Here is a 21,134-nt window from a genome sequence, read left to right as displayed (position 1 = left end):
TCACATGTAAAAAATACCCAATTGTTTATTGTCGATTGTGAGCAAACTGTGGTGCTGAATTTCCCCCAGGGATCAATAAAGTACTTTCTTTTCTATTCTATTCTATTTACACAAGTGTATTTCAACCACTCTGTGTGTGTGTGTGTGTGTGTGTTTATATATACTTATATATATATATATATATATATATATATATACATATATATACATATATATATATATATATATATATATATATATATATATATACATATATATATATATATATATATATATATATATATGTATATATATATATATATATATATATATATATATATATATATATATATATATATATATATATATATATATATATATATGTTTATATATATATATAAATATGTTTTTTTTAATTAAACAAAGGAGGCGACCGCGTACATTTCCACTCAGCGCACGAAGAAGAAGAAGAAGAAGAAGAAGAAGCCGGAAGTTGAGTTCCTCCTAGCATTTTTTGCGAACATACGAAGCTATCGTCCAACGAAAGGTGAGCTTTTGTGCACTTTTCTTTTCTGTTAAAGATGTCATTCAGGTGCCAACATGCGTCGGAAGTGGCATAAATGAAGGAAATACAGTATAAACGATCAAAAAGTCGAGGCAACTCGTGTTTGTGAACGTAGTTTCACATTAGCATGAAGCTAAATGAGGGTCACTTTTTGCTGTTGCTTTAATATTATACGGTATTAAATAACTCATATTTAGTGGTCTTTTACAGATAAAACTACCCTCTCTGATAGTGGTGAGTAACAATGCAGTCGTTTTTATTTTGTTGTAGTTATTGTCTTGTTGAGTGAAGCTGCTTTCCTTTACCATGAATTAAAACAATGTTCACTTATATAGTCCTAAATCACGAGTGTCTCAAAGGGCTGCACAAGCCACGACGACATCCTCAGTTCAGGGCCCACAAAAAGGCAAGGAAAAACTCACGACCCAGTGAGATGTCAATGTGAATGACTATGAGAAACCTTGGAGAGGACCGCAGATGTGGGTGACCCCCCTCCCCCCACCCCCCACCCCTCTAGGGGAGACCGGATGAAATGGACGCCGAGTGTTAGCATAATATTGTGAAAGTTCAGTCCATATTAGATCTAACATAATAGTAAGATTCCACTATGGACTTTAGTCCCACTATTATGTTAGATCCACTATGGACTGGACTCTCAGTATTATGTTAGATCCACTATGGACTGGACTCTCACACTATTATGTTGATCCACTATGGACTGCACTCACTATTATGTTAGAACCACTATGGACTGGACTCTCACAATATTATGTTAGATCCACTATGGATAGTGAGTGTCCAGTCCATAGTGGATCTAATAGTGAGAGTCCAGTCCATAGTGGATCTAACATAATAGTGAGAGTCCAGACCATAGTGGATCTAACATAATAATGTGAGAGTCCAGTCTATAGTGTATCTAACATAATAGTGTGAGAGTCTAGTCCATAGTGGATCTTACATAATAGTGTGAGAGTCCAGTCCATAGTGGATCTAACATAATAGTGTGAGAGTCCAGTCCATAGTGGATCCAACATAATAGTGGGAGTCCAGTTCAGTCGATTTAACATCATAGTGAGAGTCCAGTCCATACTGGATCTAACATAATAGTGTGAGTCCAGTCCATACTGGATCTAACATAATAGTGTGAGTCCAGTCCATAGTGGATCTAACATAATAGTGAGAGTCCAGTCCATAGTGGATCCAACATAATAGTGGGAGTCCAGTTCATAGTCGATTTAACATCATAGTGAGAGTCCAGTCCATAGTGGATCTAACATAATAGTGTGAGAGTCCAGTCCATAGTGGATCTAACATAATAGTGTGAGAGTCCAGTCCATAGTGGATCCAACATAATAGTGTAATTCCAGTCCATAGTGGATCCAACATAATAGTGAGAGTCCAGTCCATAGTGGATCTAACGTAATAGTGGGAGTCCAGTTCATAGTCGATTCAAATTAATAGTGAGAGTCCAGTCCATAGTAGATCTAGCATAATAATGTGAGAGTCCAGCCCATAGTGTATCTAAAATAATAAATAGTGAGAGTCCAGTCCATAGTGGATCTAACAAAATAGTGAGAGTCCAGTCCATAGTGGATATAACATAATAGTGTAAATCCAGTCCATAGTGGATCCAACATAATAGTGAGAGTCCAGTCCATAGTGGATCTAACATAATAGTGGGAGTCCAGTTCATAGTCGATTTAACATAACAGTGAGAGTCCAGTCCATAGTGGATCTAACATAATATTGTGAGAGTCCAGTCCATAGTGGATCTAACATAATATTGTAAGAGTCCAGTCCATAGTGGATCTAACATAATAATGCGAGAGTCCAGCCCATAGTGGATCTAAAATAATAGTGAGAGTCCAGTCCATAGTGGATCTAACAAAATAGTGAGAGTTCAGTCCATAGTGGATCTAACATAATAGTGAGAGTCCAGTCCATAGTGGATCTAACATAATAGTGTGATTCCAGTCCATAGTGGATCTAACATAATAGTGTGAGTCCAATCCATAGTGGATATCAGTATGTGGAATTAAATGATGGGATGGATTAAGCAAAGAAATGTACTAATATGATCCACTTCAAGAAACTCTTCAAACTTAACGTGTTTACAAAGTACAAAGAAGAAGAACCAAGACAAACATTCTGAATTTATTTAATCCATCCAATCATTTTCAAAATAGTCTTTTTCATATCACTATATTAAATGTAACTTACTTCACCGGGTATTATTTAGTTTTATTGTGATTACTTATGGAATATATTGTGAATGAACTGACAACAGGAAGTGAACAAAAGTTTTAGCAACTGTTATGTAAAAGAAAAGGGGTAGAATTAAGTAAGCTCTATTTCTTCCTACTCCTTTTTGAACATGTTTAGAAGAGAATCTGGAAATTGTGATGCATTATTATGTATGCATGCATGTTCCAAATAAACTCAAACCATTTAGTGGTCAATTGTACGGAATATGTACCGTACTGTGCAATCTGCTAATAAAAGTTTGAAATAAAAGCCCTGCAGACAAATGGAGACGTGTGAGGAAGCAGCCAGGAAAAGAGGCAGCAAGACTCTGTTGGTCCACCATCTGCCAGCCGAGTTGACTGAGGATGAAAAGGAGGATCTGCTCAAGTACTTTGGAGCGGAGTCCGTCAGAGTCTTCTCCAACTTTGGCCGTATGGTAGGATTAAACGTATCCCTTTCTTTCTTTAGTTTACTTTTTTTTTTTTTTTCATACGGTGTTGATGTGGAAATGGTTGCCTCGGCATTTTGTTGGTGTGGCACCGAACGGCGATGTTGACATGCGGAGTTTCAAGCACTCTTCATTGTCTAGCGGGTGACTTTTCAAATGATGCAACATATTAGCAGTAATGCTACTTTTTGTAGCAACGCTTTTGCCGCATACTTGACAAATTACGGTTGTCTGTTCAACATCTTCCCGCTTGAAGCCACACCTCCGCTAGACCAGTGGTTCTCAAATGGGGGTACTTGAAGGTATGCCAAGGGGTACGAGAGATTTTTAAAAAATATTCTAAAAATAGCAATTCAAAAATCCTGTATAAATATATTTATTGAATAATAATTCAACAAAATATGAATGTAAAATCATAAACTGTGAAAAGAAATGCAACAATGCAATATTCAGTACTGACAGGTAGATTTTTATGTGGACATGTTCCATAAATATTGTTAAAGATTTCTTTTTTTTGTAAAATGTTTAGAATTAAGTTCATGAATCCAGATGGATCTCTATTACAATCCCTAAAGAAGGCACTTTAAGTTGATTACTTCTATGTGTAGAAATCTTTATTTATAATTGAATCACTTGTTTATTTTTCAACAAGTTTTTAGGTCTTTTTATATCTTTTTTTCCTTATAGTTCAAGAAAGACCACTAGAAATGGCCAATATTTTGCACTTTTATACAATTTAATAAATCAGAAACTGATGACATAGTGCTGTATTTTACTTCTTTATCTCTTTTTTTCAACCAAAAATGCTTTGCTCTGATTAGGGGGTACTTGATTTAAAAAAAATGTTCACAGGGGGTACATCACTGAAAAAAGGTTGAGAACCACTGCGCTAGACCATAGACCCCCCTGCTGTTTTTCTTGGGAATTAATTCTTCCTTCTTTCTCTCGTATTACCATTCGCACTACAGCTAACGTTACGCATACCGCTACCTCTCTGTTTAGCGAGGGCGTATACGTACGTAACGTATGTAAGAAGGTGCACTTGTTTTACGTCTCTGAGTGAGAGTGAGAAAAGCCTGAAGTGTAATGCCCGCAGCTAAAAAGCAACTGTGTGAGAACGTACAGTTATGCTCATAAGTTTACATACCCTGGGAGAAATGATGATTTATTGGCTTTTCTTTAGAGAATATGAGTGAAAACCCTTTTGTGTTATTATTCATAGTAACTTGAAGAAAAATGGGCTGCATGGTCGAGTCGCCAGAAGAAAGCCATCACTCCAAATTACTTCGTTTCAGAAGTTTGGAGGCTTGTCTCTGTGCTGTTTGGCATAATTCAAGCGGGATGCTTTGTGACATTTGCGCATACATTGCTTTCTTCTGGTGACTCGACCATGCAGCCCATTTTTCTTCAAGTGCCTCCTTATTGGACCCTTTTGATTGGGAGCTAGCTGTTTGGCTGTTCTTGGTCTTCTTGTGGACAGATTTCGGGCCCCAGTGGCATGTTCAATTGATGGCCTTTCTCAGTAAACTATGATACAAAACAAATAGCTTTCCTAGTTAGCAATCAATTTGCCTGGGATTTGAACCCAGTGCCCTTTGATTGGGAGCTAGCAGCTTTAACCATTGAGCTATCCTTGGTCTTCTTTAAATAAGATTTTGGGCCCCAATGACATATTTAATCGCGAACCTGTCTCAGTGAGCTATAACATAAAACATTTACACTTGCTGCTGGACTTTTCATAGTTACCAGTGAACCTGGCAGGGATTTGATCCTTGCACTCTTTGATTGTGAGCTAGCTACTGTAACCACTCATCTATGCTTAGTCTTCTTAGAAGAAGGAAAAAGAAGAAGGAGAAAATTGTGCATCTTGAAACAGCCGCACCACAATTTTCCAGAGTCTTGTATTACAGTTGAAGTTGTTTGTGGATTTTTCTTTACATCTTGAACAATTTTTCTGGCTGTTGTGGCTAACTAATTCAGTTGTCTAACTGAATCTTTTGTCATTTTAATTTAAAAAGAGTAAACAGTTGTTTGCCAATAAATAGCTTCACACAACCATTAAAGGGGAACATTATCAGCAGACCTATGTAAGCGTCAATATATACCTTGATAATGCAGAAAAAAGACCATCTATTTTTTTAACCGATTTCCGAACTCTAAATGGGTGAATTTTGGCGAATTAAACGCCTTTCTGTTTATCGGGCTGGAGGCGATGACGTCAGAATGTGACGCCGCCGAGGTAACACACCCGCCATTTTCATTTTCAACACATTACAAACACCGGGTCTCAGCTCTGTTATTTTCCGTTTTTTCGACTATTTTTTGGAACCTTGGAGACATCATGCCTCGACGGTGTTGTCGGAGGGTGTAACAACACTAACAGGGAGGGATTCAAGTTGCACCACCGGCCCGAAGATGCGAAAGTGTCTGCCGCCAGTCCCCCATTGAATGTGCCAGAGTGTCTCCACATTTGACCGGCGATGCTAAAGCAGACATGGCACAGAGATGTATGGATAACCTGCAGATGCATTTGCAACGATAGTCAACGAAATCACAAAGGTGAGTTTTGTTGATGTTGACTGCCAACTAATCGATGCTAACATGCTACGCTAATCGATGCTAACATGCTATTTACCGGCGGTGCTAAAGCAGACATGGAACAGAGATGTATGGATAACCTGCAGATGCATTTGCAACTATATTACGTTTCCTTCCACCCACTTTTAATGCGAAAAAAACACTTACCAATCAACGGATTTAAGTTGCTCCAGTGTCAAAAGATGCAAAAGTCCTGATCGTTTGGTCCGCACATTTCACCGGCGATGCTAACGCAGCTATTCGGCCATGCTATGGCTTCGAATAGCGTCAATAGCTATTCGCTCAATAGCTTCAGTTTCCTCTTCAATATTTTCATACTCCAACCATCTGTTTCAATACATGCGTAATCTGTTATGTCGCTGAAATCCGAGTTTGAATCCGAGCTAATATCACTATATCTTGCTGTGGTATTCCCATTGTTTGTTTACATTGGCAGCACTGTGTGACGTCACAGGGAAATGGCCAGTGTCTTCGCAGAGAGTCAAAAATAAGGCACTTTAAAGCTTTATTTAGGGATATTCCGAGACCGGTAAAATTTTGAAAAAAACTTCAAAAAATACACCAAGCCACTGGGAACTGATTTTTATTGTTTTTAACCCTTTTGAAATTGTGATAATGTTCCCCTTTAAGCATGAGTGGAAGAAAGGTTTTTGTGTTATCATTCATATTCTCTTAAGAATGGCCAAGAAATCATGAATTTTCCCAGGGTATGTAAACTTATGAGCACAACTGTATACTCGAATATCACGATATAGAATTTTTTTATATCGCACAGAGACAAACCCGCGATATATCGAGTATATCGATATATCGCCCAGCTCTAGTTGTATTTATCCTCTTTAGTTGAGAAGAATTGTTGTACATTCTTTGGTAGCAGGTTATAGTTTGCTTTGTACATCATTTTAGCTGTTTGCAATTTTACCAAATCATCCATCATCATCATCTTCCGCTTATCCGAGGTCGGGTCGCGGGGGCAACAGCCTAAGCAGGGAAACCCAGACTTCCCTCTCCCCAGCCACTTCGTCTAGCTCTTCCCGGGGGATCCCGAGGCGTTCCCAGGCCAGCCGGGAGACATAGTCTTCCCAACGTGTCCTGGGTCTTCCCCGTGGCCTCCTACCGGTTGGACGTGCCCTAAACACCTCCCTAGGGAGGCGTTCGGGTGGCATCCTGACCAGATGCCCGAACCACCTCATCTGGCTCCTCTCGATGTGAAGGAGCAGCAGCTTTACTTTGAGTTCCTCCCGGATGGCAGAGCTTCTCACCCTATCTCTAAGGGAGAGCCCCGCCACACGGCGGAGGAAACTCATTTCGGCCGCTTGTACCCGTGATCTTATCCTTTCGGTCATGACCCAAAGCTCATGACCATAGGTGAGGATGGGAACGTAGATCGACCGGTAAATTGAGAGCTTTACCTTCCGGCTCAGCTCCTTCTTCACCACAACGGACCGGTACAACGTCCGCATTACTGAAGACGCCGCACCGATCCGCCTGTCGATCTCACGATCCACTCTTCCCTCACTCGTGAACAAGACTCCTAGGTACTTGAACTCCTCCACTTGGGGCAGGGTCTCCTCCCCAACCCGGAGATGGCACTCCACCCTTTTCCGGGCGAGAACCATGGACTCTGACTTGGAGGTGCTGATTTTCATTCCGGTCGCTTCACACTCGGCTGCGAAACGATCCAGCGAGAGCTGAAGATCCCGGTCAGATGAAGCCATCAGGACCACATCATCTGCAAAAAGCAGAGACCTAATCCTGCGGTCACCAAACCGGAACCCCTCAACGCCTTGACTGCGCCTAGAAATTCTGTCCATAAAAGTTATGAACAGAATCGGTGACAAAGGACAGCCTTGGCGGAGTCCAACCCTCACTGGAAATGTGTCCGACTTACTGCCGGCAATGCGGACCAAGCTCTGACACTGATCATACAGGGAACGGACCGCCACAATAAGACAGTCTGATACCCCATACTCTCTGAGCACTCCCCACAGGACTTCCCGAGGGACACGGTCGAATGCCTTCTCCAAGTCCACAAAGCACATGTAGACTGGTTGGGCAAACTCCCATGCACCCTCAAGAACCCTTACCAAATCATCAAACTTTAATATTTTTGACTCAAATAAATAAAGTGTTTGTATGTTCTCCATATCCAACATTATGTGTCTGTCTAATTGATCTTTTTCAAGGACTTCCCCCAAACACTTTGAGAGACTTTAATTTGTACTCATGTCTTTTCATCTCCACAGAAACACGCAGCATTTGCAGCGTTTCGCAGTGAAAAAGCTGCAGAGAAGGTGAGTGTGTTTTATTAGCATATATCTTATAGTATACCTCAATATACGAGGGTAATTGTAAAGGTGGGAATCTTTAACCAAAGCACATTTTGATTTAAAAGCCATTATTGATACATTTTTGAGTTACATTTGTATTGAACCGTTTCCATACGGGGGTTCCGGTTCGGTTCGGAGGTGTACGGAACGAGTTTCCACACAAACATATGAAGTAGCCGCCTAAGTTAAAGTCTTAACAAGCTGCTCCGCTCCGTTCTGCCTCTGTCTCCTTCACTGCACCCAGCATTGTCCCACCCACACAATCATCTGATTGGTTACATATATAACTGTAACAGACAATCAGCAGTGCGTATTCAGAGCGGTAACAACCAATCAGCAGTGCGTATTCAGAGCGCATGTAGTCAGCACTTCAGTGTCGAACAGATAGGTGTTTAGCAGGTTAGCAGCGGACTCTCCCCAAATTATAATAAACACCTCCCAATCAACGTTCTAGATTACGTTCTAGAAACAAACTTCAGCTCAGATCGCCCGGAGTCCTGGCTTGAAGGTTAATTAAATTTTAGCGTAACGTTAGCTCATTTTTCCGTGTGTATGTTAGCCCATTGTGCGGTGTGTGTGTGTGTGTCTACGCGTGCGTGCGTGTATGCTAGTGAGACATTAATGTAAGTGCATCATTAAGCCTACATGAACTCCATGGTGTTCAGGGATGAATAGTCTCTCCTATTGCTATTGTGCTGTTTTTTCAGCTATAGTTACATTAGTCATTAGTAATGTAGCAGCCTAGTTTTGAACGGCAGGGTCCCTGCTATCACATGTTGATAAAAATATAACGTTTACATAATAAAAATCAACTCCAGGCTTCCCAAATGCTGTGATAAAATAAGCATAATGAGCTGACTTGAAACTTTTTAATGTTGCACTTTTTATATGTAGAAGAAAAGTTTTGTCATTTTATTTAATCCGAGCAACAAGTTGAGGCAGTTTAATGTGGATTAACGTGGGCAGAATTATTATTTGTGTTCCCAATGTTAAAAGGATAAAGCCATTGTTTACAAATTTGTAAACAATGCCTTCCGCCCGATTGTAGCTGAGATAGGGGCCAGCGCCCCCCGCGACTTGTCCAGGGTGTACCCCGCCTTCCGCCCGATTGTAGCTGAGATAGGCGCCAGCGCCCCCCGCGACTTGTCCAGGGTGTACCCCGCCTTCCGCCCGATTGTAGCTGAGATAGGCGCCAGCGCCCCCCGCGACTTGTCCAGGGTGTACCCCGCCTTCCGCCCGATTGTAGCTGAGATAGGCGCCAGCGCCCCCTGCGACTTGTCCAGGGTGTACCCCGCCTTCCGCCCGATTGTAGCTGAGATAGGCGCCAGCGACCCCGTAAGGGACAAGCGGTAGAAAATGGATGGATATATATATATATATATCTATCTATCTATCTATCTATCTATCTATCTATCTATCTATCTATCTATCTATCTATCTATCTATCTATCTATCTATCTATATATATCCATCCATTTTCTACCGCTTGTCCTTTACGGGGTCGCTGGCGCCTATCTCAGCTACAATCGGGCGGAAGGCGGGGTACACCCTGGATATATATATATATATATATATATATATATGTATGTATATCGATATCTATCTATCTATCTATCTATATATATATATATATATATATATATATCTATATACATATATATATATATATATATACTGTATATATTTTTTGGGGGGGGAAGGGCGGTTTGTTTGTTTCTCAGTACCTGTTTTATTTTCCCTATCAAATGAATAAACAAATATTTAAAAAAAAAAATCATTGCAAAGCTAGCACATTAGCGCTAAGGTTGCAAACAGCCCCTTTTAGTGGGGAACCACAGAATTTTTCAAAATGCTACAAACACAGCGAAATATGAACGCTAAGGGTTAAAAAAAACCCTCCTACTATCTGATATATCACTAAGCTTTAGAACTTTGTTGTAAAAAAACTCTTTCCGGGTCTGTCCCTGACACCCACATTTCAGGCTGGCCGCTCTGGAAACACTCTGAGCTGCTGTGAATTAGATTACCATAGTAACTACCGTATTTCCTTGAATTGTCGTCGGGGCGCTAATTAATTAATTTAAAACTTCTTCTCACTCCGGCGCTTACCAAAGGCATGCAGTAAAGGCAAGCATGCGCTAATTATTTTAAAACCTTTTCTCACTCCAGCGCTTAAAAATTTGAGTGTGATGTAAGGATAACATTATGAAAAGCACATTTAATAAAAAAAAACGTTATTATGGTCTTACCTTTACTTATAAATGACGTCCATGCTCCGCTCCTTCTGATCAAAAGCATCGATAACATGTTTATAGAAGTCTTCCTTATCTTTCTTCAGTTTTAAAAGTCTCTCTGTCTCGATAGAGGTCTTCCTTTATTACCTCCTGCTTCAATGGAAAGTCCAGTTTAGAAAACTGTTTTATTTTAGATATGTCATCCTCCATGTTAAAAGTGCAAGCGAGAGGAAAAAATAAACACACGCTGCTCACTTGCTGCTTCTTGTCACTTCTTATGCAGCCGAGTAGTCGCAAGAAGGATCACTAGCGCCCTCTACCACCAGGAGGCGGGAGTCATTTAATGACTCATATTTGACACACGCAGCTACGGTATATTAATAAAACATAGCTGCTTACTGTTCTTTTAGCATATTCAATAGCTTGGACCTTAAATCCTACTGAATAGCTCTTAATCTTCTTCCCTTTATGTAATTTCAAATTATTGAATTCAGCCTCCTTCATTTTGAAAATGACGACAGGTGAAGTGTCACTCGTGACGTGACGAGTTTGACCCGGCGGAAATTCTAGGCATATACTAATTATTTTGCGAAACAAGTTTGACCCGGCGGAAATTCTAGACATGCGCTAATAAATATAATATTTTGCGACACGGCATAAATCCTGAGCCGGCGGTAATGTTAAGCATGCGCTAGTTTTTTGCGAAACAAGTTTTTTTTTTTGGGACGTGTCATTGTGAAAGTGCTTAAAGGAAAATGGAAAAGTATGTTGGAGTTTGGGTGTTGGTGGAGGGAACAGTTATAATTCATCTAAAATACTGTAATTTCTGTTAAAAAAAAGGGGCAGATAAATATAAGAATATAATTCTTCCATCTGCTCCTTTCTGATCATGGAAATGTATAAGAAAGAAAAACAAAAAAAACAATGACAGTGTCAATTGTACGTGGCTTGTAAATATGCATTTTCATGAAAGGAATAAAAATAAATGATGATGATGATGATGAAATGATACAAAACACCAAACACGAGTTTGACCCGGCAGTAATTCTAAACAGGCGCATACTATATACCCGGCGGCAATTCAAGGATATACGGTAATTAGATGACCATAGTAACTAGTATATCATGCAAAAGGGCATGTTGCAACCATTGAAATACTTTGTATATTTCAAGACTTGCGGTCATTTGAAAACATCACTGCACATCATAATGGCGACTACAGTTTCCATCTTAAAGATAAAAAAAAAAAAATATTTGAGAATGTCTGGCGGGCCAGAATTAAGCCGCAGGCTCCACTCCTGGTGGTGCCCTTACGTCAATTCCTTTAAGTTTCAGCTTTGCAACCATACTTTTTAATAATGAATGAGGGAAAAACGGAAATTTTAGTTTTTGGGTCCGGCCCTCACTGACTTGGGACCATTGCAAAATGATGTGCGTCCCAAAGTCACCAGCCTTGGCGTCACTATAGACAGCCATTTTAAACTAGACAAACAAGTCAATGGCGTTTTTTATCACCTTCGTCTTTTAGTAAAGGTTAAACCCGGGTCTGCTCTAATGTCACATGGTATAATCCCGCTTCCGCCATCCTAGTCACTGCCATTGTGTCCTTGGGCAAGACACTTTTACCCACCTGCTCCCAGTGCCACCCACACTGGTTTAAATGTAACTTAGATATTGGGTTTCACGAGAAAAAGCGCTATATAAATATAATTCACTTCAAAATTCACTGCTCACTGCTCCCCTCATCTCCCAAGGGATGGGACAAGGGGACGGGTCGAATCCAGATAGTAATTTAACTACACTATTTTTAGTACTTTATCTTTTAACTTTAAATCCCGCTTCCGCCATCCTAGTCACTGCCATTGTGTCCTTGGGCAAGACCCTTTTACCCACCTGCTCCCAGTGCCACCCACACTGGTTTAAATGTAACTTAGATATTGGGTTTCACTATGTAAAACGCTTCGAGTCACTAGAGAAAAGCGCTATATAAATATAATTCACTTCACTTCACAAATGTCGGAGTTTTGCTCGACAAAAGTCCCAATTTTGTAAGCAAACTTTATAATTTTTTGCACTAGAAAAAGCGCTATATAAATATAATTCTCTTCAAAATTCACCGCTCACTGCTCCCCTCATCTCCCAAGGGATGGGACAAGGGGACGGGTCAAATCCAGATAATAATTTAACTACACTATCAGTAGTACTTTATCTTCTAACTTTAAACTCGTATCCTTCCCCTATTCACACAATACAACATTCAGAAGTTGATCATATTTCTTTTTCATAACATGAGAAAAAAAAACAGTTGATTTAAAATCACATATTTTCATCACCATGATTTTAACGTTTTTTTTTTATACAGAAATATAATTACGAGAGGTGGGAATCTTTCACCACCTCACGATTCGATTAGAAATCTGTTATTATTTATGTGTATTGATGTAGGGCTGGACTACTGCAATGCACTTTATGCTGGCATTAGCCAAAAAGCTCTCTCCCGGTTGCAGTTAGTACAGAACGCGGCAGCAGGACTTTGAACAGGGGCCAGGAAACGCCAGCATATAACCCCAATTCTTCAGAGTTTGCACTGGCTACCTGTTCATTTTAGAATTGATTTTAAAACATTGCTGTTTGTTTTTAAATCTTTACATGGACTGGCACCTCAATATAGAATAGAATAGAATAGAGTTTTATTGTCATTATTGCAATGAACAGGTTCAAAGAAAACGAAATTGGAGCAGCTCCTCCTAAGGTGCATATACAATATGGTAGTATAAATAGTAAAAAAAAGATAAAGATGACATATGTATATGTATATGTATATGTATATGTATCCACACAGATGCATATCTAGATAGATAGATAGTACTTTATTTATTCCGTCAGGAGAGTTCCTTCAGGAAAATTACAATTTTCAGCACAATCCCATTCAAGTTCAGACAAACATTACAGGGAGACAGAACAGGATCGCTGACGGGTCTGCCAGCTTCCAGCGCCCCTTACAAAAAAGATGACATACAGGTAAACGGGGGGGAGGGGGGGAGAAAAGAATGAAAGATTAAAATAAAATAAAATAAAATAAAAATCGGTCTTAGCCTGGGCCCTGGAGTGGGGGTGCAGACTGAGGCCAAGGGGAAAAAAAACAAAAAAAAAACGACGACTCATAGCCATAGTACACATCCCTCTTCCATGTGTGTAAGAGGGAAACATCAAACATCAAAGAACACAGAGGACATTAAGGACATTAAAGCAGCAGATACAACCAGACACTTTTACATACAGCTATGAATAAAAAGTAAATTAAAGCTGCAAGCAGCGTTGGTCGGGTCCGCCTTTGGCCGCTGCCCGCCGTGTCCCGAGTCCCGATCTTAGTCAGACCTACATAGAAGTTTTTGTTTCATCACTCTACGACATTCCTAACAGAATTTACAAGCAGTTTTGTCAGTTTTTTTTTCTTAGGGGGCGCTAGAACCCAATTGTCATTGTTGGGGTTTGTTTTTTTATTGGATGGCAATTTTCACCAGTCCTGATGTGTGTGTAAAATTTGGTGAGTTTTGAAGCATGTTAAGGGGGTCAAATTACAGATTGGCGTTTCTGGATGTTGTTGATAAATGGCTTTCGCTTGGCATAGTATAGCTTTAACTTGCACTTTGAAGCTTTTTAAGGGGGCCAAATATCAGTTCAAAGAGGCAAAAAAGGCATTTTTTGCTAATATTTTGTTTTGAAGGGGTTTTTGCCAACTTCCTGTTGATTTTAGGTATAGAAGTGTTTTATTGGAAATTTAGGTCTAAGTCAGACCTACATAGAGGTTTTTGTTTCATGCCATCGTCTGCTGGGGTGGAGGGAGCATGGCCAGAGACAGAAGCAGACCCAAAAAAGCAACCAAGACAGCCGACTCCACTCTCGGCCAGTGTCCAGTCCGCATGGATGAGCGAGGATACGTCCAAGGTGACTGAGGTGTCCGACACCTGCTCACCCAGTCAAGACACCGCGAAGCCTCTCCGTCCCAGTAGCTCAGTGCTAGCTCCACAGCCCTGTCCCCTCATCCGCATCTCCTCCAGTACATCCAAACAGACTCTGGTGTAGCAGAGACCCTGCAGCTGGTCTCCATGGCCAAAAGGCTCCCGGGAGGCAGATCCAGAAGTCCACAAAAAAAGCACCACAGAGGTCACGAAAGTGGCACCCCTTGTCACACAGTCCCAAAGGGTCCCGGACCAAAATGTTAAAAAAAATATAATACCACATGAAAACAAGAGGGAAACACAAAAGGATGACACAAGAGCACAGAGCTCCTGCCTACAGCAGCCATCTTGGGAAAAAAAAAAAAATGCATATGAATACATATACACACATACATAAAACATTATTGCACATTGTAGTCCGAAAAAATAGAAAAACATTTAAACATTACACATGAGGACATGATGGACATATTGTGCTCACTCAGTGCCTGTTTAATGCTTTTATGGCTCTTGGGTAAAAGCTATTTTTTAGTCTATTGGTGCTCGCTTTTAGCACCCTGTAGCGTCTGCCTGAGGAATATATATCTCGGACCTCATCCAAATTTACATCCCTGCGCGCGCTCTGAGGTCCGAGAGCCAGCTCCAGCTCGTGGTGCCCAAGACCAGACTTAAGACCAGGGGGAGACAGGGCCTTCTCTGTGGTCGGCCCTAAGCTCTGGAACACTCTGCCCCCTCCATGTTCAAACTGCTTCCACAGTGGAGTGTTTTAAGTATTCTTTGGCTTTTAACACTACTTGAGTTGTGTGGTCCTCTGTTGTCCTCTGTGTTTTTTATACACTTTGATTTCTATTTTACTGTTTTAATTGATTTTACCCTCTAAAATCCGGGAGGAACTCAAAGTAAAGCCGCTGCTCCTCCACATGGAGAGGAGCCAGATGAGGTGGTTCGGGCATCTGGTCAGGATGCCACCCGAACGCCTCCCTAGGGAGGTGTTTAGGGCGAGTCCAACCGGTAGGAGGCCACGGGGAAGACCCAGGACACGTTGGGAAGACTATGTCTCCCGGCTGGCCTGGGAACGCCTCGGGATCCCCCGGGAAGAGCTGGACGAAGTGGCTGGGGAGAGGGAAGGCTGGGTTTCCCTGCTTAGGCTGTTGCCCCCGCGACCCGACCTCGGATAAGCGGAAGATGATGGATGGATGGAAAATAGTTTTTAATCATATTTGTTTTTATCGGTTTTATATTTATTTATTTTTTGTTTTTATTCAGTCATTGGTGGAGCATAATATATATGTATATATATATATACTTTATTTTATTTTATTTATTTATTTATTTTATTTTTTACAATTGTTTTTAACACGGCTGTGCAGCACTTTGGAAACGTTATTGTTGTTTAAATGTGCTATATAAATAAAGTGGATTGGATTGGATTGGACTTAACGGGCCGCGTTTATTTGCCCAGGTCTGCTCTAATGTCACATGGTATAACCCCCCCCCCCCCCCAACAATTACTTTGAGCCACCTGCGCTCATTGTCTTTCTTTTTAAAGGCTCTCACGCGCCTCCATCAGTTAGAGATTCTCAACCGGAAGCTCATTGTGGAGTTTGCAAAAGGCCAGGATAATATCACAGTGTTAAAGGACCCACCTGTGACAGAAAGGTACGTGACCGCACTGACAAGCCAACGTTCCATTGTTCTCAGATTGACATATTTAATATCCCGGCTCGCATCTGTTTATTTCTTCCTCGCAGTAATAAGCATGACGTAGAAGCCAAGAACAAACAGGAAACGAAGCAGCCAAATGTTCCTCTTATAGAGACCGGCATCGCTCCAAGTCTTGGGTGAGTAACGTGTGTGTGTGTGGTTGTATCAGTTTTTTGTCGGTTTGTAAGTTCATGTTACGGTTGGGTATGCTTTGCTCAAGTACTTGCCAACCCTCCCGATTTTCCCGGGAGACTCCTGAAGTTTAGTGCCCTTCCCGAAAATCTCCCTGGGCAACCATTCTCCCGATTTCCACTCGGACAATAATATTGGGAACGTGCAATAAAGGCACTGCCTTTAGCGTTCTCTACAACATGTCGTCACGTTCTCTTTTCCTCCATATAAACAGCGTACTGGCCAAGTCACATAATATATGCGGCTTTCACACACACAAATGCGAATGCCATGCATACTTGGCCAACAGCCATACAGGTCACAGTAAAGGTGGCCGTGTAAACAACTTTAACATTGTCAAAAAATATGCGCCACACTGTGAACCCACACCAAACGGCATAGCTCGGTTGGTAGAGTGGCCGTGCCAGCAACTTGAGGGTTGCAGGTTCGATTCCCGCTTGTGCCATCCTAGTTACCGCCGTTGTGTCCTTGGGCAAGACACTTTACCCACCTGCTCCAACTGCCACCCACACTGGTTTAAATGTAACTTAGATATTGGGTTTCACTATGTAAAGCGCGGGCTTCACGGTGGCAGAGGGGTTAGTGCGTCTGCCTCACAATACGAAGGTCCTGCAGTTCTGGGTTCAAATCCAGGCTCGGGATCTTTCTGTGTGGAGTTTGCATGTTCTCCCCGTGACTGCGTGGGTTCCCTCCGGGTACTCCGGCTTCCTCCCACTTCCAAAGACATGCACCTGGGGATAGGTTGATTGGCAACACTAAATTGGCCCTAGTGTTTGAATGTGAGTGTGAATGTTGTCTGTCTATCTGTGTTGGCCCTGCGATGAGGTGGCGACTTGTCCAGGGTGTACCCCGCCTTCCGCCCGATTGTAGCTGAGATAGGCGCCAGCGCCCCCCGCGACCCCAAAAGGGAATAAGCGGTAGAAAATGGATTTGTAAAATTTGGTTATGCTCAGTACCTTACTGGGTAGGTTAACCCTCAAACCGGAGCTGATTGTGATTGGTGATCGGGATCAATTTCAAGTTAATCAGCATATTTAGTTGATCAAACATGGCGGAAATCCCGCTCCCTTTAAACATCGCGATCCAGTTCTGTTGCAAAGATTTCATCTAATGTAAACAAGGCCTGCTCAGTGGCCTCGTGGTTAGGTAGGTCGTGAGTTCAAACCCTGGCCAAAGACCATTAAAAAAGGGGGGTTGGAATTGGGGGTTAAATCACCAAAATGATTCCTGGGCGCTTGCCACCTTGGGGCGGTATAGCTCGGTTGGTAGAGCGGCCGTGCCAGCAACTTGAAGGTTGCAGGTTCGAATCCCGCTTCCGCCATCCTAGTCACTGCCATTGTGTCCTTGGGCAAGACACTTTTACCCACCTGCTCCCAGTGCCACCCACACTGGTTTCAATGTAACTTAGATATTGGGTTTCACGAGAAAAAGCGCTGTATAAATATAATTCACTTCAAAATTCACTGCTCACTGCTCCCCTCATCTCCCAAGGGATGGGACAAGGGGACGGGTCAAATCCAGATAGTAATTTAACTACACTATTTTTAGTACTTTATCTTTTAACTTTAAATCCCGCTTCCGCCATCCTAGTCACTGCCATTGTGTCCTTGGGCAAGACACTTTTACCCACCTGCTCCCAGTGCCACCCACACTGGTTTAAATGTAAAAAAAAAAAAAAATTAGATATTTGGTTTCACGAGAAAAAGCGCTGTATAAATATAATTCACTTCAAAATTCACTGCTCACTGCTCCCCTCATCTCCCAAGGGATGGGACAAGGGGACGGGTCAAATCCAGATAGTAATTTAACTACACTATTTTTAGTACTTTATCTTTTAACTTTAAATCCCGCTTCCGCCATCCTAGTCACTGCCATTGTGTCCTTGGGCAAGACACTTTTACCCACCTGCTCCCAGTGCCAACCACACTGGTTTAAATGTAAAAAAAAAAAAATGTAGATATTGGGTTTCACGAGAAAAAGCGCTATATAAATATAATTCTCTTCAAAATTCACCGCTCACTGCTCCCCTCATCTCCCAAGGGATGGGACAAGGGGACGGGTCAAATCCAGATAGTAATTTAACTACACTATCTGTAGTACTTTATCTTTTAACTTTAAACTTGTATCCTTCCCCTATTCACACAATACAACATTCAGAAGTTGATCATATTTATTTTTCATAACATGAGAAAAAAAACCCATTTGATTTAAAATCACATATTTTCATCACTATGATTTTAACGTTTTTTTTTTATACAGAAATATAATTACGAGAGGTGGGAATCTTTCACCACCTCACAATTCGATTAGAAATCTGTTATTATTTATGTATATTGATGTAGGGCTGGGCAATATATATACTCGATATATCGATATACTCGATATATCGATATACGCGATATATCGATATACTCGATGTATCGCGTGTTTGTCCCTGTGCGATATAGAAAATGACTATATCGTGATATTCGAGTATCCGTTCTCACGCAGTTGCTTTTAGCTGCGGGCATTACACTACAGCAGGGGTGTCAAACTCAAATCCAGTGGGCCAAAATTTAAAACGGAACAAAGCCGCGGGCCAAAGTTGAACAAATTAACCTTTTAATAGGGACCCAAACAAGTTTTGCAATGAATATTTAACAAGCAAGGCTTAAATAGGGCAGCACGGTGGTACAGGGGTTAGTGCATCTGCCTCACAATACGAAGGTCCTGAGTAATCCTGGGTTCAATCCCCGGCTCGGGAGCTTTCTGTGTGGAGTTTGCATGTTCTCCCCCGTGACTGCGTGGGTTCCCTCCGGGTACTCCGGCTTCCTCCCATGGAACAGGCAGAGCTTATATAACGTAACAGTGCAAAAAACAAATAAAAAAACATAAGTGGTATATTAAATAAAATCAAATTTAAAACATTTATGCCTCTTTTCTATTTGTAGCCTTTTGAGGTAAATATCAACATTAACTTTTTCCACAGGCTAATAAATTAAAAAAATAAAATAAAAAATGAGGTGGGTGGGGTTTGGTGGTAGCGGGGGGTGTATATTGTAGCGTTCCGGAAGAGTTAGAGCTGCAAGGGATTCTGGGTATTTGTTCTGTTGTTTTTATGTTGTGTTACGGTGTGGGTGTTCTCCCGAAATGTGTTTTGTCATTCTTATTTGTGAATTGTGAAGTGAAGTGAATTATATTTATATAGCGCTTTTCTCAAGTGACTCAAAGCGCTTTACATATCCATCCATCCATTTTCTACCGCTTATTCCCTTTTGGGGTTGCGGGGGGCGCTGGCGCCTATCTCAGCTACAATCGGGCGGAAGGCGGGGTACACCCTGGACAAGTCGCCAACACAGATAGACAGACAACATTCACACTCACATTCACACACTAGGGCCAATTTAGTGTTGCCAATCAACCTATCCCCAGGTGCATGTCTTTGGAAGTGGGAGGAAGCCGGAGTACCCGGAGGGAACCCACGCATTCACGGGGAGAACATGCAAACTCCACACAGAAAGATCCCAAGCCTGGATTTGAACCCAGGACTGCAGGACCTTCGTATTGTGAGGCAGACGCACTAACCCCTCTGCCACCGTGAAGCCCGCGCTTTACATAGTGACACCCAATATCTAAGTTGCATTTAAACCAGTGTGGGTGGCACTGGGACAAAAAGTTGTCCTTTCTGTACAATACCACATGAAAGTGGTTGGTTTTTGGCATCTAATTCATCCAGCTTCCATACACTTTACAAGAAAAACATTGGCGGCAAATTCCGTAGCTTGCTTGATTGACATTCACGGCACCCGAGGGTCTTGTGAGATGACGCTGGCTGCTGCCAGTTCATTATTATGAAAAAATGACAGAGAGGAAGGCGAGAAACACTTTTTATTTCAACAGACTTTCGCGTCGTCCCTTCCGTCAAAACTCTAAAGGCCGACTGCACATTTCCTGTCTTCACAATAAAAGCCCTGCTTCATGCTGCCTGCGCTAACAAAATAAGAGTCTCGGAAAGCTGGCGTGCACAAGTGATGTGCACGCCAGCTTTCTGAGGGATCGCTTGTCCACGCCAGTTTTCCGAGACTCTGTATTTAGTTAGCGCAGGCAGCATGAAGCAGGACTTTTATTGTGAAGATAGGAAATGTGCAGTCGGCCTTTAGAGTTTTGACGGAGAGTCTGTTGAAATAAAAAGTGTTTCTCGCCTTCCTCTCGGTCAAATTTTCATAATAATGATCTTGCAGCAGCCAGTGTCATCTCACAAGACCCTCCGGTACCGTGAATGTCATTTAAGTGACGTCTTGGTGAAGATTGATGATCACTCATTTTTAGGTCTATTTTTTTTAAAAGCCTGGCTGGAGATCGACTGACACACCCCCCGCGGTCGACTGGTAGCTCGCGATCGACGTAATGGGCACCCCTGGCCTAGCCCTAGTGATTGATTGATTGATACTTTTATTAGTAGATTGCACCGTTCAGTACATATTCCGTACAATTGACCACTAAATGGTAACACCCATGGTAAGCATGGTATGCACATTGATGCAGTTTTGGATTTATTTTTGTTTCACTAAATAAGCGTCTGTCCCTTGCAACTTCTGAAAACAGTGCATTTGTATTAAGACATTCCCATCACTTTTATTAAATGATTGAAAATGCGTGCATAACTGGAACTTAACATAAAGGAGGTGGTCTGACGTGTTGTCGAGGTGACTCGCTGCAGTCAGCCAAATTTTACAACTGTATTTTTATAATAATAATGAACTCAGAGTTTCATGGCTGCAACACGTGCCAAAGTAGTTGGGAAAGGGCATGTTCACCACTGTGTTACATCACCTTTTCTTTTAACAACACTCAAGAAAACGTTGGGGAACTGAGGAAACTAATTGTTGAAGCTTTGAA

At 41.6% G+C, this 21,134-nt stretch overlaps 1 protein-coding gene across 1 annotated transcript in view; it reads left to right on the top strand.

Moving 5' to 3' along the window:
* Window positions 1-434: 434 nt before the first annotated feature.
* Window positions 435-21,134, top strand: part of rnpc3 (RNA-binding region (RNP1, RRM) containing 3) — a 38,718-nt gene continuing 18,018 nt past the window's right edge. Inside the window, exons 1-5 of the mRNA XM_061922422.1 lie at window positions 435-526; window positions 3,068-3,224; window positions 8,081-8,128; window positions 15,910-16,019; window positions 16,112-16,201. Of these exons, the coding sequence (XP_061778406.1) occupies window positions 3,072-3,224; window positions 8,081-8,128; window positions 15,910-16,019; window positions 16,112-16,201 (401 nt within the window). The 5' untranslated portion in view covers window positions 435-526; window positions 3,068-3,071. The remainder of the gene's footprint in view (window positions 527-3,067; window positions 3,225-8,080; window positions 8,129-15,909; window positions 16,020-16,111; window positions 16,202-21,134) is intronic.

The sequence above is a fragment of the Nerophis ophidion genome, linkage group LG15 (genome assembly GCF_033978795.1).
Source record: "Nerophis ophidion isolate RoL-2023_Sa linkage group LG15, RoL_Noph_v1.0, whole genome shotgun sequence".
Taxonomy (NCBI): domain Eukaryota; kingdom Metazoa; phylum Chordata; class Actinopteri; order Syngnathiformes; family Syngnathidae; genus Nerophis; species Nerophis ophidion.
The sequence above is the reverse complement of the archived record's forward strand: the minus strand, read 5'-3'. Positions and strand labels throughout refer to the sequence as shown.